This window comes from Polypterus senegalus, chromosome 6, assembly GCF_016835505.1.
Source record: "Polypterus senegalus isolate Bchr_013 chromosome 6, ASM1683550v1, whole genome shotgun sequence".
Lineage (NCBI taxonomy): Eukaryota > Metazoa > Chordata > Cladistia > Polypteriformes > Polypteridae > Polypterus > Polypterus senegalus.
The window spans coordinates 150,611,631-150,628,560 of record NC_053159.1 but is presented as its reverse complement, the minus strand read 5'-3'; the positions used below and the strand labels follow the sequence as shown (position 1 = coordinate 150,628,560).

The 16,930-nt window shown below is 35.8% G+C and overlaps 1 protein-coding gene across 2 annotated transcripts in view; it reads left to right on the top strand.

The window, feature by feature from the left end:
- Positions 1 to 16,930, top strand: part of thsd7ba (thrombospondin, type I, domain containing 7Ba) — a 1,045,844-nt gene that overhangs the window by 865,255 nt on the left and 163,659 nt on the right. For both annotated transcript variants that reach the window (XM_039757380.1, XM_039757379.1), the window contains exon 14: positions 3,027 to 3,218. In XM_039757380.1, coding sequence (XP_039613314.1) covers positions 3,027 to 3,218 — 192 coding nt within the window. The remainder of the gene's footprint in view (positions 1 to 3,026; positions 3,219 to 16,930) is intronic.

Below are 16,930 nucleotides of genomic sequence, written 5' to 3'. Positions count from 1 at the left end.
ACAGATATATACATAGACAGTACCTTTTTGACCCAAAGGGATAATTAACTTTTTACAGAAAATCAAGAAATATAACCAACAACAGCCACCACCCAAAATCTTTCTCAACAATTACAAAAAAAGAAAAAAAAATCTGACTTGGCTAAAGAGAAAAGAGCAGTGCCAGTGAGGCATTACACAGGTGTATTCAGATTAATATAAAGAAGCCCCAGTAATGTTTCTTTACACACTTGAGATGAATAAGAAATGAATTTTTTAAATAAAGAACAGACTATTTTAAAGAAAAAACACATTTTTACATTATTTACACTTGAAAAAATGATAAATTACTCATATACTAGTTTTAAATATAACTATTATATACAAAAAATAGTCACTTGGTCAGTTTTTTTTTTTACTTTCTCATATATGAAGTATAAGGAAGGTATTGTAATCATCCAAAAATGTGATTTCGAGATTTTGATGAATCTCAACGTTTTAGACCCTGACTCCGAAAATACCATTTTTGGAATTATGTCTGTGTGTTCATGTGTGTCTGTAAATGTCAATCAAATTTTGCATACAATTATTAGGTACAAAAAGTAGATTTCTATCAACTTTTGAGCTATTTCCGCTAACAGTAAGTGGTACTTTTATATTCATGCAGCTGCAGAGACCAATTTATTCAACTTTACTTTTATAATAATTATTCAATATATTATTAATATGATTTGATTTGTTGTTGATGGTTCTTTAATGTACATAATGTAAAAATAGAATCATTGTCTTGCTTGTTTACTCCTCAAATATCCATCCTTGTATCTGAGTATACGAGAAAGTCTAGGGGAGACCCTTCCTGGTTTTTATTTCCTCTTATAAGGAAATATATCTTATATTTATCCTTTGAAGGTGTTTTACAGTTGAATGACCAACAGATGTCTGCTAAAATTCACTTTCCATTATTACACCTCTACTGGAACCTCTCCCCATGTTCTCAAGGAAAAAATTCAAAGTAGAGTGTAGGAAATTAGTTTTTCAAGACATGCTGCAATCAAGTGCTAGGCAGAATGAGAGAAGCTCCTCAACTAGTTCCTCATAGTTGTCCAACTTTGTATTTACAAGAAAATTGTGGCACACACTTATTTATTTATTCATTTTTGATGAAGGAGAGCTGTTTATTCTTTTACCATTTGCTTATCTGTTATCTAGTCAAGTCAATGGAAGGATCAGCCTGACCTTGCATCATATTTAGTAACGCTTTTGTTTAGGTATTGCAAAAATGCCTCAATTACTCATTGAGTCTTGTGTAACAAGACCTTAACAAACAATTCTTTGGGTTTTCATAACGTTTACAATGCTTCAGTAAAGTGTTTATTCATCTCTGGAATGTGGCCTACTAATAGAACTTCATTTTGGAGTGGACTGAGGTGGCCTAATTGAGACACATTTCTCTTGACATTACATATTTAGTATAAGACCTGTGAATCGTTCCTATTAACAAATAATTTTACCATCATGCCAATAAGCCACAATGCACAGAGGTGAATAGCCTATCTACTGATGTTTTATAAGTATTATGAAGGCCAAAACAAGCCTTTATTGAGGTATTGTTGCAAAACAGTGAATGAGTAATAGATGCATTTCCAGTTGTTCTATCCACTCTGCACTCTATGGGTTATCTCTGCACCTAGTTTTCCACCTTGGGCTACCACTGATCGTAGATATTTAAATTGTGTTCACTCTTTTCAGTAGCTCTCCCTGCAGGCTAACTTCTGAATCCTGATCATCATAAAACCTCATACATTCTGTCTTCTTCCTGTTTATCTTAAATAATTCACTTAAGAAGTGTAAAAAGAAGAGTATTTCAGACAATGAGTACGACTACATTGAACAATCAAGTTTTTGGAGTAATATCACTGAGATCCCTGTTGTAATAAGAATGTCCTACAATGGACTGCCATCCTATCCAGAAATGGTTCCTGTCTTGCCTCTGATGCTGGCAGTACTGACAGGACTGATGCATATTACTAAGAATGGCGTGTATTGTAATCAAACATGCAAGATTTTTGCTGTGCAGAAAAATGTGAATTTGGTAAAATCATTTGATTAGTTTCCAACAGAAAGACAATAGAGAATAAACAAGATCATTGGCTTGTCTCCTAAAATCAATATGTACAACTTTTAAATTGCAGTGCTGCAAGGCTGATTGGTGTGAGTAAAGATGGCCATGTGCAAGAATATCCTGAAGTGAACTGCTTTGTTCCTTGCTTGTGTGTCTTGCTCAAATTATAGACTGAAGGTCCACTGTGGCTGAAAAAAGTAGTTTTAGAAAAGGGGTAGGAGTACCATTGGAATTGCAAGCATTTTTTTGTTGTAAGTCAGAAATTCCCCTACAAAATAAATTTCTTATTATTTGAAGGCTGTAATGTCCCTTGCTAATACAGTAAAAAAGAAATTCATACAGTAAATATCACAGTGAAATGATGAAAGTCTCCAGGTATGGGCTTGTACTCTAACAGAATTTGTCTGTAAATATTTGTTCTTACACTCAAGGCTATATTCGGAAACATGCTGCTGCATTTTAAGTATGAATATATTATGGTAATATTTAAGAGACTGAGTTTATGAATCCAGTTCTAGGGATTTCAAAATTGTTTGAAGCATTTTTAGCATGCTAAAGGTTTGCGTCTCTCTGTACTGCTACAAGTCACACTGTATTATTTTTCTTTGCATTTCATGCATTCTCTTGTGTCTTATAATTATGACAATAAACAGTTTCACTTTTTCTAAAGTAGGAAAAAAATGCTTTTCTTTTAGTGCTTGGAGGGAAATGAAATCAATCATTTTACACATTTTAAAATCTTGTTCCTTATGTTTTAACGTTTGCACTGTCTTACAAATTAATAAATCATTATTCTCTTGAGTTTAGCTGGAGAAATTTTTAATTATTCTTTTTTTTTTCCAACATTGGTATTACTCTAAATCTGCCTTTTTTGTCCACAATAATTAATTAGCTGTGTTTATTTGCTTTATCTGTGTTTCTCCAGATGTAACGTGTGTGAGTGATGGTGACGTGCCAGCGGATATAACCTACTGTCTTCAGTGGGCTGGTCCAATGCCCTCAGTGGTGAAAGAGTGTAGGGAGCCCTGTAGAGATGACTGCACTTTCACCACCTGGTCTAAATTTACATCTTGTATGGGATGTGGAGCCATGCGCATCAGGAAGAGGTCGCTAACAGGTGAAGTACTGGAAAGCTCTGTTCTTTCACTTCTTTCACTTTGTGTTTTGTCTTTGTAGAGTTCTATATTACTTTACTTTCCCCTTTTGTATTTTTAATGTGTAGCCTTTGTCAGAATGTCTCAAATCCCATAGACTTACCACTGTTTATAAGGCATTGTACTTTATAACTTCTTCCCACCTTCCCTTCTACATCTATAACCTCAGGCAATTACATAGAGTTAAAGAGAAACAGGAGTTAAGTTACAACTTTAAATAATGTATTATCGGTAATATTCATAAAATAATAACATTAATCAAAGTCCATCCATCCATCCATCCATCATCCAACCCGCTATATCCTAACTACAGGGTCACGAGGGTCTGCTGGAGCCAATCCCAGCCAACACAGGGTGCAAGGCAGGAAACAAACCCTGGGCAGGGCGCCTGCCCACCGCAGCAATAAGCAAAGTATCTATGAATATTGCAAACCATACAACCTGATAAATGCTGAGGTGTAGTTTCAGTTGTTACACAGCCTCGTAGTTACTTTAAATGTCTCTAGTTAAGTCACCATTTTATGGCTTTCTTCAGGACAGGCTGCATACCTCTCTCAATATGGCTGCTGAGCTGTGCTTCTCAGTGTGGTCTTCTTTTCAGTTCATGGTTATGTGAGATGCTTCTTCATCATGATGGTGAGAGGTTGAGAGGGGTAAAACAACCAAATGTATACATTCTTTGTCCAAATCCTTAAACCAGTAGGCCGTTGTACTACAGAATGGCCTCTGATTCAAAATTTCAGACCAATGGTGGCACAAAATACCTTTCACACCTGCCGCCAAAAGCATTTGTTGAGCTGATGCCTGCCATCTACGTATTTTTGGTTTCTTGTGGGTGCTGAATGAGAAAATCTTGCAGAGAATCACTTGCCAAACTTGTTTTAGGCACTTCCCCTGACCCTGTCACAAAATTACTCAGTCCTAAGGATATTGGTTAGCCTGATATAAAACCATTGCTGTTCCTAACAAAGATATAACACTACTATTGCATTGCTTTGTCTAAGTTACAACCAAAAGACATACAAAATATTTATCAACTTGTATACACAATTTTGCACCACAACAACTTGTCTCACTTTTCATCCAAAAGGACCTTGACATGTTATCATACTTACTTTAGTTTTATTCATTCTCCTAAGGTTCAGGAATGAAAATTCAAAGTAATAACATAAAACAAGATCAGAGCGTATCTGACAGAGTATGCAGTGCGATTCTTGGCCCAGGCTTTGGTGTTGTCATATCTGGGCCACTGCAACTCTTTGCTGGCAGGAGTCACCAAGCCAATGCAGATGGTTCAAAATGCAGAGGCACGTCCTATGTTAAACCATGTTTTAAGTTCAAATCCTTGTTGCTTGCCTACAGGGAAGTCAGTGGGAGACACTTCTGAAAACTTATGCTCCTTCTCGACCTCTCAGATCTGCTGATGAATGGTGTCTGATGATGTCACCTCGGTGTGACATCAAATCTCAGTGCAGGCCCTTTTCATATGTACCTTTTAGCTAGATGAACAAGCTGCATAACTTAGTTCAAAATTCTTTCTCCCTCAATGTGTTTCAGGAGCATTTGAAGACTGATGCTTGCTGAATTTCTGTCTAACTTAGGTTTTGTAACCTATATATCGCTACTCACTTGTGTTTTATTCTAAACTCTTCACTTGTGATGATCATTTTTTTTTATTTTATTGATTTTATTGTAATCATTCCGTACAAATAGATCAATTTTTACAAAAAATAAGATTGAAAACAAATCAACCCCCACCCCTGAGAAAGAGAGCATGACCAACAGAGTAAAACTTAAAGCTAGTAAAAATAAATAAATTGATAAGTTTAATAAGTGGTTAAAGATAAATGGAGAAAAAAAGAGAAATGGGAAGAGAATCTGCTTTCTCAGTGCTTTAAGAGCTTATTCTAAAATGTTATTGATTAGATCCTGTCTGGTTTTGAACAAGTTCTGCACAGATCCTATCATTGAGAATTTGATTGTTTCCAATTTCAAATAATATAAAACATCAGTTACCCAAAAAGTTACTTAAAAAAGGAGTTAGGATTCTTCCAGAATTACAAAATAAGTCTGTGTGCCAATAGTGTAGTAAAGTCAATCACAATTGGTTTGTCCTTGTCCACTTTAAGCCCATCTGGAAGAACACCAAACACAGCTGTTAGTGGATTAGGAGGGATTGTGACACCAAGGCTGTCTGAAAGGCGCTTAAACATTTTTGTCCAGAATGATGTTGATTTGGTGCAGGCCCAAAACATGTGACCCAGTGAGGCTGGAGCTTTATTGCTGCGTTCAGGTTGGATCTTTCCCTGGAAACATTTTGGACAGTTTTAAACGAGACAGATGTGCTCGATATATAATTTTGAGTTGAATAATTGTATGCTTTACACATATGGAGCGCGAGTGATTGATGATCAATTTTGTAACCTTTTCCTGTAACACCTGAACCCAAACAGTCCTTCAGATTGATTTTTACTCAATTATGTTGATCTCTTTTGTAAGTCAGTTCGGGTAAATGTGTCTGCTAAAAAGATAGTGGTAAAGTAAAACATAATATTTTCACTTTATCCAATTCAGGGTCACAGTATTTGCAATTGCACGCACAATTCAAAACTTCTTTTTGGTTACAGAGAATACTTTCAAATTCTTCATTGGAATCAAACATTTGCTGAAGGAAATTGTGCAACCACAGGCAGTCTACATCACTGCCTTAATAAAATGGTGTAGCCTGTTTGATGTAAAATTGTAGTTCTCACGTTCCTGTCCCACTTCCGGCTTGTAGAACATTTCAACTGCAACTGCATTTGCACAGCTTGGAGTAGAAAAGTGTATATAAAGTACATACAATATAAAGGAGTTTGCAGCGGTGTTTAATATTTAAGACAATTTTAAAAAGTTACAAATATTCTGTGAGTATTGTTGCTGCAATGTAAATGTGCCAAGTAACCTTTTAGATATTAAATAACAAACTGTTAAAGTTTTTTGTAAGTTTTTAAGCCTGTGAAGTATATGGGTTGAAAATACAAAGTTGTTTATTGATTATCAGTTATATATTTTTTCTGTAGTCTTTCCAGTATTGTAAGGAGTCTGGAGAGAGCTTGCTTTGGATGTAGCAAGTAAGCTTTAAGCCTGTTTGATACTTTGATTGTATGAAGCTTCTAAATTAACAAAAAAGATTAGTCATTGAGGCCACAACAGCTGCCTCTGGACAAATTTAATCTATTAAAAAATGTTCAGTTGCAAAATTCTGCCTTGATCAAATCAGTTTAGCTTCACAGTTAGCCTCAAAACAAATTGCAATATGGATACAATAAAACTGAACAGCTGTACTCCAACAGAATGGTATACGTGTTATAGGAGACAGTGCTGCCTGTGATCATAAAGTAACTTATCTGTAGTGTTTTAATCAGCAAAAAAGCATTATACATTTGATCAATTAGGAAAAACAACCTATTCATCAATAATTTAAACATATAGGTCTCTTACTCTTGGCAACTCAATCATGTGTTTTACTATTTACTATTTATAGTGAATTCAGTGAACTCATATTAAAACCAATTACCAAAGATTATTAATAATTTATGCACAACAGAAAAGAGGGTACATTTATTTTGTAACACTATTTTTGATTTGACTTGAGATCACTGTAAATCTGGTTTGTGTTTATTGCTGCATTATTTGCTCCCTATGAGCTGTTGCAGTATTTCTCTAACCAGATCATGACTGAACAAAAGGAATTTGGCATCAAGTGCAGAGAGAAGAGGTTAATAATGGTAATTATCACCATGTTGATGTTTTCAGAGTAGATGATTATCTCAGCAGTCATATGTTTTTTAGAAATATTTGCCAGCGTTTTTCCACACTCTTCCGTATGTATCATGAAAATACACAAAAAGACAGAAACTCACCAAGCTTAGTTTTCCAACAGAAAAAAAAGACAATTTTCCGAGAAATCTACACATCTAACAGTACAGTTTGGGCTTTGAAATGTCATTTTACCTTGTCACGGTGAGTATGTCTCCTTAATCATTAGTACAATGATGACGTGCTACCTTCAGTTGTCTGTTGGACCCTTTCCAGGACAATTGTAATTATAAGATGAGAACGTACTGTCTATTATAACAGATTGGATCTCTTTTCCTTTTCTTTTTTATTTCCTTATTTTGAATTTACGTTAAAGGTTTATCATCCTTTGAAACCAATCAGCAACATAGCAATTCTCTAAAAAAACACATTATTTACTTACTTAATCAATATTCAATGTACACTGTTTATTTCAGGTAACATTTTAGCTAATATAGCTCTTGTTCCATGAAAAACAAGTAAAAATAAGAGAGGCAGTTTTTTATGCTTACATTCTTAGCTGTAATAAATAAATATTACTACACCTTGCTGGTTTTTCCCATTTCAAGACATACAGTATGTGTGAATTAGGTATTATTTAAAAAATACTTTTAAATTATTACTTAGGTAGAAGAAACAGGATTTTATTTCTGAACTCTTTGATTAAAAAATATTTTATATTTTTTAAGTGATAGAACATGGAAAAAATTGTCATTAGAACGGGGCCATGTAGCCAAACAAGCTCATCCTTACTGTTCACCTTAATTGTCCAAAATAAGATCAAGTCCAGATTAGAAAGTCCTTAAAGTCCTACTCTCCACCACACTACTTGGTCATCTACTTCATGTATCTATGGTTCATCGCGTGAAGTAAAACCTTTTAACTTTTGTGAAAAAATCTGCAAGTTTCCAATGCTGTGTCCCTGTGTTCTTGTTTTGGCACTTATTTTTGAATAACAGCTGGGATTCTGTGTACTAATTCCTTTCAGAATTTAAAACACTTCAATCGTGTAACTTCTTAATCTAAATTTGCAAAGGTTCACCTCCTTAAGTCTCTCACTATTGCTCAATCCTCTTAGTCGCTAAAGAGTCTCTGGACTTTCTCTAGCTCTGCTATGTCTATTTTGTAATACAGAGACCAAAACTGAATATAGTACTCCAGGCGAGGCCTCACTTGGGTGTTATATAACTTAAACATAGTCTCCCTTGACCTGTATTAAACACATTGTAATATAGAAGGTGGGACACAAAAATTCCTGGAATCAGCACAGGTGTTGGGTGTATCAATTAAGTCGCTAGTTATCACATGCCTACAATCTTGCTAATCAGTCTGTCGAGTGCCACTGTGTTGAGCTAATTTAAATGCACGTTTCTGACATTTATTGTACAATCACACAGGTTTGGACTTTGGAGATTTCCTTTCTACAAGCCGAGAACATCAGATCATATCATACTGAACATCAAGATAACGATGATCACATTTTTCACCATTAAAAGACTTGTTAATAAAGAGTTTCAGAGTGAACAGACCTGTTTATCAGCAACATTACACTAAATTATGTAGGTGTCTGTAGGAAAAAACATCTGCCGCAGCAGTGTAATCAAAACTGCATTTGATACCATGATGGCCCACCAGCACACACTGCTGCACCATGACATTTCACCTTCAGAGTTCAAGAGTTTTGGACCAAAAACAGTGTGGTAGTCGCTTTTCCTTGTGACTTTTTTGTTCTTGAAATTAAAATTGAGGCTGAAGGGCAGACTATTTGCCAGGAAAATAATCACAGAAGATACTACACATGGTAACAAAAGATGAGTACAGGAAATGTTTCCAGGAATGGAAGAAGCTCTGGGACAAGTGTATTAAATCGCAAATTTGTATTTTGAAAACTAAGTAAGTTTTGTATTATACGTTTTCAAAAATTCCTGGTATTTTTGGGTCCCTCGTCTTATAATTTAACATTCAATTAGCCTTCTTAGTTGCTTCTGAACACTGAGCCCACTCAGTCCTTCTCATTGGCAATAGGCAAAGTAGTCTCCAATAACCAAATATTAATTTAGTGAGCAATTCATGTTATAAAATCATTATGCTTATAGTTAGTACACATATTGTGGTAAAGTCCTTTACTCTAAGGGATTGCCATTTCTTTGGCAAAAGGGTAATGACTCTACCAGACAGCAGTTTATTTATTACACATTTCAGAATTTTTAATGAGATGAAGTCTGCAAGATTGGACAGCAATAATGTAATGGCATACTACAGAAGGTGAGGGGATACCCTCATGGCCAGGGTGTAAGTTCTGTTCGATAGTCTTAAATTCGATACTTTGATTACACTCATCCTTATTGATCAATTTAAAAAAAGACTGGCAAGACAAGGCAGCGGAGAGTGGCTTTCATGTACAGTGCATACACCTTACTGAAGAAACACAAAGCTTTATTAGTAACGCATGTCATGCATTGTGTTTAGTAAGATCTGTAGAATAAGGATGGCATACAAAACACAAAAACCAAAATCAAGAAGTGGTGGATCACAGTTGTTGCTTGTTATGTGTTTCCCTTTTAATCAATGACAGTTACATGTCATTTCACCTAATTATATATTAGCTCCATAATGTAAAAGCTTTTCTAAGTACCAGTGCCTTTTCTGATGCACATGCTTTGCACGCTTTCAAGAAGATGTCTCTTGCTTGTGTTTTTCCATCTTTTTTCTGTTGGATGACAGAATGCTGCCTTCATTTATATGTGGGACTCTGTTTCCTTCCTAACAAGATCTAAAAATATCCATCTGCAGAACCTAGCAGAATGAAAAGAAAATTTTATAAAGATTGTCAGTTGTGACAGATTTACCATACATCATATCTGTTTTTAGTAACATTTCTTACTAATCCTATGGCACAATTAACTAAAGCATCATTAGTTTTTGACTCATAATAGCATATATCAAAGCAAATTTTTCAAAAAATTAAGTTGTTCATCAAATTACCGGGTTACCATATTTCAGAATCCTATTCAATACAGGCAAAGCATAGTTAAAAAGTGTATCATTATTAATTCTGTTTCAAGCCCGCTTTCTCCAGTGCAGGGTCAAATAAGACCTGAGCCTAGCTGGCATGTAACCGACCACAAAGCATAAATTAACATTGAATGCAATGTCAATATAATTTGGGGTCATTCGCACCCACTGTCACTCATACTGGGCCAGTTTGGGATGTAGGCAGCGACCGGATGCTCCTGTACAAAGAGAAAGTCTAATCTCTATAGCTATAAAGCGTACTCTCTCTATATTTGTACTTTCTTTGTTTTGTTTTTCAAGCCACAAAACTGAAATTTGGCAGACAGGTACTTTAAACTGTAAGCCAGGTTTTTGACATATAACTTTTGTCTTTACAGTAGTGATGGTTCAGACAAAAAAAAATATTAGTGTAATGTATCAAACGAGAAACAGGGAATAGAGGGTGATGATTAGTACGCTTGCCTTTCAACCAAAAAAAAAAAAATTTGGACTTAATTCCTAATCATTATACTTTAGTCTGGCACTTCCCTCAACATTTTGTCTTCTCAGGAGAGATTTATTATAAATTATGGTCCTCTATACCAGAAAGAAAAATCAGGAATATTGTAAAAAATATTGGCAATAGGTATGTACTCAATGCAAGTTTATGGTTAATAGCATTTGGTAATTATCATTTTAAATTATTTTTTACTTTCTACCTTTTAACTTCCTCAAACAGACAATTGGCAACTCAGTTATGATATCAAAAAACTGCAAATTCTCCACAGGCAGATCTGGCCACAGGTTGACCTTTGATCTCCAGAGCTGTTTGGAAGCAGTAGTAATGAACATGCCAACGGACTACCCATTCCTATTACTGATTATGATATTGTCACTGATAGTGGCATTCCATGAGATATCACTACTTATAAATATCTTTGTCCAGACATTATAGAACACTTTTGATAATACTAGTTTAGATACTATAAAAATACATCTATTACTTGTTTACTATTATGTACCAAGAACTTAACAAACAATTCTTTGGGTCTTCATAACACTTACATAGCCTGAGTAAAGTGTTTATTCATCTCTGCAATGTGATCTACTACCAGAACTTTACTTTGGAGTGGCCTGAGATGGCTTAACTGAGACACATTTCTCTTGAAATTACATATTTAATACAAGACCCCTGAATCCTTCATATTACCAAGTAATATTACCTTCATGTCAATATGCCACAGTGCACAGAGATATAATAACCTATTTTCTAATGTTTTAAGTGTTATGAAGACCAAAAGACACCTTTTTTAAGGTCTTGTTACTAATAGATGCATTTTTACAGTACCTAAATATTTACCCATTTGTTTAGTTACGTACCAAGGATCTTTAACACTAGAATCCCTGAGGCCTATGAAAATATTAATAATGCCTGGTCACCTTAAATTCCCTTGCACATCCTCATCAGTGTCTTTGTGTCAATCGGCACAAGCAACATTCAGCCTGCTATCCCATCCCCTGCCGAAGCAGATGAAGTCAAGTCAGACACAAAAATCTGAGAGCTGAAGTCTCTTTATCTGGGACCTGGTGTCTTGAATTGTGTAGGGTAAATAATATATCAATATTTGGAATACATTAATTTCATGTGTGTTCTGTGTCTGCAATGATCTGGGTAAATGTAGGATGACAGGAAATGTGAGACAAGAAATTTAGAACACATAGCTAAAACAGAAACTTTTTTCATGTTATAGTAATAATGACAAAATGTTGACACGAAAGGTATAATGTGTAAAGACTGAAGTCCAAATGTTAAACACTTTTAGAAAAGGTATAACAGAACAAGTGCGCTTTTATATTGGGACTGTTGTATTGTTTTACATTTTTGTCTTTTCTAAGTCAGTTACTTAATAATAATAATAATAACAATTCTTCTTCTTCTTCTTCTTCTTCTTATTATTATTATTGTTGTTGTTATTGTTTAATCCTATAATATGTAAGGACTTCCTACAAGCCCTGATACCAGCTAGCTGAATTTCATTATTAACTAAAAGCAAGTTAAAAAAACATTTAAAAAACATACAGTAAATGGAGAAAAAAGGCACATAAGGGTTCTAACACTGAATTGGCTCTTCTGCAATGAATGCCTTGTTTTCAATGAGTATTTTTCTGTAAGTCCTGCAGGAGCAAAATGTGAGCACTGGTAACTTTTGGAAACAACATAGAGTTGAGGTAGGTACTTAATTAAATGACATGTTCCATTAGCTACAATAATTGTCTTCTAATTAAAAAAAAATAATTGAAATAAAATTCTACTGTGGCCTTCTAGGAACTGGCTTTGATCCCCCTGAATTATGGAGTTACTTTTAAAGATAATACACACTGTTTGTATCTGATTTTTTTTTTGTATGTAATATTTTTTATGTAATATGTTTTAAATGACAGTGTTAATAAATATATATACATATATATATATATATATATACATACAGTATATATATATATATATATATATATATATTTACAGTATATATATATATATGGCATTCGTAGTCTGAATCACAATCCCATTTTATGGGTGGTTACCTACCAGGTAACGCTTGTGGTTGGTCTGCAAGTCGGCAAACATCTGCCACGGTGCCCTCTTCAGTTGCGAGAAGCAGATCATAGAATGTTAACTGGTAGGTAACCACCCATACAATCAGATTGTGATTCAGACTACGAATGCCATGAATGTAATTACCCCGATCTATATGCTGTCAAATAAACGAACCACACACTGTGGCGCAACGTAAAGAGGCTTTGCAGCTGACGTCCGAGGTCCGATCCCCAAGAGGGGGTGCAGTGAGTGTGTACGCCTGATGAGCCCATAATTAGTATGAAACACGTGTTGCGTGTTCTTTGCATTATTTGACAGTAAAACTATGCAATATATATATTTATATATAGTGACAGATTTAGGCTTTCTCACTCCCTTGAACCCTCAGACACCACGTCAGACAGAAGATAAAAAGTCCAATAATTATTTATTATAATAATAAAGTGCACAAAGCACGCTCCTCTCCACAATTCTTATATAAATCAAATCAATCACAATAAACAATCCTCCAAACTCCCAGACGCTTAGCCACCCTGCCTCCCAACTCAGCTCGTCCGTCTGGGATGTCCCAGAGTCCTTTATAGTCCTTTATAGTCCTGTATAGTCCTTGACCTGGAAGTGTTTGTCCCTCAGTCCAAGTGACTTTCTATCACTTCCGGGTCAGGAAAAACTCCTTTTCCTCATTCCGGAAGCACGTCATTTCTTCTGTCCATGTGACTAGGACGTACTTCTGGGGTGTACTGATAATAGTTCCTGGGCCTCCCTGCAGCGACTACTGGCTGCCCCCATGGTATCCAGCAAGGCTATGCATTAAATGTCCACTGTCCATAATTCCCTGCTGGCATTCGGGACACCTCTATGCTGCAAGGAGGGCTCCATCTGGCGGCCTGGGGGGAATTGGCCGGGATGAATGGCTGGCCAAATCTCACTATATATATATATATATATATATATATATATATAAAATCAATGAGTGTAGCTTACAGTTAGACAGACTAACTAGGGACTAAGCCTTTATGCCTTTATGAATTTTATAGAGACTGGTTAAGTTCTTGCCTCAGTAAGAAACTCTGAGCTTGTCACTTCAGCCTGTGCTTCAGCAGTAGAAACTTGAACATTTTGCTCAATCCAATTGTGTTAAGGCATTAAGTATTCACTGTTCAGGCACTTTATAACACTTTCTTAATCTTACCTCACTTTCTACTTTTATTGCAATAAACGAAACATTTGATGTGAGAATTAATGTGACAGAAGCAAATGCCTGTTATTCAAATAAGCTATAACCTTAAATCTGAATATGCACATAGTGTGCTGGAGAGACCTGGTTTTATATTATTATATATAAATTTTTATCATATATATATTTTTATATTGAGATTGCTTGTCTTTTCAAATCCATGTAAATCCAGCATATACACAATGTATACATATTATTTCAGGGCTCTTCTACTGGGCTGGCACCCTGAGTAAGGTTACATTATATCTTGTTCACAGTGCCTTATAATCCTGAAATGGATTGAATGGGTTTGAGAACATTATATTTTTACAGGACAAACTGTCTATAAATACCCTCAAGCAGGTATGACAGTATTATATTAAATTGTCATTAATAAACAAATAATATTTAACATCTTAATCTATCCATCCATCCATTTTCTAACCCGCTGAATCCGAACACAGGGTCACGGGGGTCTGCTGGAGCCAATCCCAGCCAACACAGGGCACAAGGCAGGAACCAATCCTGGGCAGGATAATCTACTAGTACAATAAAAAGCCTGGTTTAATAAACAGGCTTAACAATACAATGATAAGTCTGTCTATTTCGATCATGCCCAGCATTTCTGACCCTCTGTCTGGCGGATATGCCAACCCTTATTGTATTTCCCTCTTTCTTTGTGCTTCTTTTTGCCTTTCTTCATTGGATTTTCCAGCACTGTTGTGGATGCTGTGATGCCCAGATGCATGAACATTTGCTGTGCAGTTTGCTATCTTACACCAGCTACTTGCCTTTGTTCATTGGACATTCACACCCTCTTGTAGATGCCAGATGATATTACACCTAGAAAGGGCACAGACACCAGACAGACAGATATCTTAGTGCTTTATATATAGAGAGATAATGTATGTCAAAAAATATAGCTTAGGGATGACAAACTCAGATATTGGAAGGCAGCTGAGGCTGCAGGTTTTCTTTCCAACCACTTTCTAAATTAGTAACTAATTACTTCTGATCATGGCACAGACTTTTTTACCTTCATTGTAATTCACTTGCTTATTAAGAGTTAGAACCCTTAATTGTTTTTTTCCCTTATCCAGCAGCCAAACAATAATGAGATACAATGTGAGCCAACAGATGACTACCACCTTGATCCTATTTGCCCTGTCTGCTCATCATACAATAACTGTTTCAGAAAAATACAAAAACACCTTTGGAAACATATTCCGTGGCAGAATGTAAAAGTAAGAGGACATAAAATGAAATAACACATTTCAAAAATTGGGTGTGGATTCTAAGTAAGAAATTAGTTGGAAAGAAAAGAGTTGTCCTTCAGAAACCGAGACTGAAACACCTGAGTTAACTAGACAAATATATAAAAAGATTAGGGCCTGAGCGACCACACTATTCCTATCAATATACACAAAAGACAGCATGATATACTCTCCACCCAAAGAAATAAAGCAGAACAGAAATATATTATGCAACATAAGCAACAAATATAAGCAGGGGTTGCAGTGCTTACTCAAACACAAATCATATAAAAGACTGACAAGTTATTTAGAGTTCCTCCAAACAGAAAACGGAAGTGAGGAGAATCTGCTTTCTACTCTTTATCCTACCATAAAATGTCTTTAGCCTGATCACTGCCATGACAGCATGCACATCCAATCAGGTCAACAATCAAGGATTAGCACACTAAACTCTGTAATCATGACTCTCAGTTACTGTCCTAAATCGCAGTGTTTCACTTTATTACGTCTGGTGTAATGGGCACAGTATTAATGATCTTCATGCCACTTACTTCTTATGAAATTATCCAGCCAGGCCACAGCTTCTTGGTAAGACACTCCATAAAAATGAAATTCCCCTACTACCACCACCCTGACTTCCACAAGGTGGATCGACACAGTCATAACAATAAATAATAAGGAGAGACAAAAACAGAATATGTGACATTGCTGTCTGATGATTTTATATCAATACATTTACATTTCACTATGCGACTCTTCAATTCCACCCATTGGGTAAACATTAACATTATACAAAGTTATTGTCTGTTTTACCTTTTGTCTGCATTTTTATCACTCTTTAATTTAATATTGTTTTTTATCAGTATGCTGCTGCTGAAATATGTAAATTTCCCCTTGGGATTAATAAAGTATCTATCTATCTATCTATCTATCTATCTATCTATCTATCTTTACTAAACAAATATCCAAAATGAATGCTTTTGCTAAAAGGTTCTTTAGGGCAGAGCACCTAAGACTGAAAAATGTTTGCATACAGTAGTCACCTTACAAGAGTGTACATCCCTTTGTTATGTAATGGTCTACATTAATTAAATTACAGTTTGAGTCTCTGTTTGAGTAACAGAGAGACTCTTTACTGTCTGTACTCCTTTGGATTTATGGATGACCGATGCCGATGCTTCAAGGGCCGAGACAACCCCGAAGTCAGCACTACCCAGCTGCTCTGATTTATCTGCCCCTTCCACCGAACACTTGGTCATCACCCCCTTTAACATTTGTGGGATGCGAGGTAACTTGACAGCCGATATTAATAAATTGGGTTGCCCTTTCACTCTGCGTCCCCCTATTTTGTACAGTACCGGTTTGACCCACCTGTACCACCAAGTCTATTAGCTGGGGTAACTCCCGATCAAGCCGTCAAAGGTACTCCGTCACCCATCTTAAAGGCGTCTCTGTCGTTGTTCCCAGTTTTTCCAGGAGTTTTTTCATTGATGATAATACCTGTATAAAGCTGTGTACGGGCAGGATCAACCTTTCCAGTTCCCGCACATCAAAGTTATTTAAGTGATCAGCTGGTGACAGGCTCGAACCTTCAAAAGCCTTGTCCCCCAACCATAAGCTGGCAAGCATGCTCTGCACATGCGCCATCATGGTTCGCACTTCCTCTTGGGAGTTGAAGTTTTGGAATGAGGTTTCATGCTGACTGCAATCCGCCTCTTTTGTGTTAACGGTGGACCGATCAGTCACTTCCTGAACCTCTTTACCTTTCATCATGGC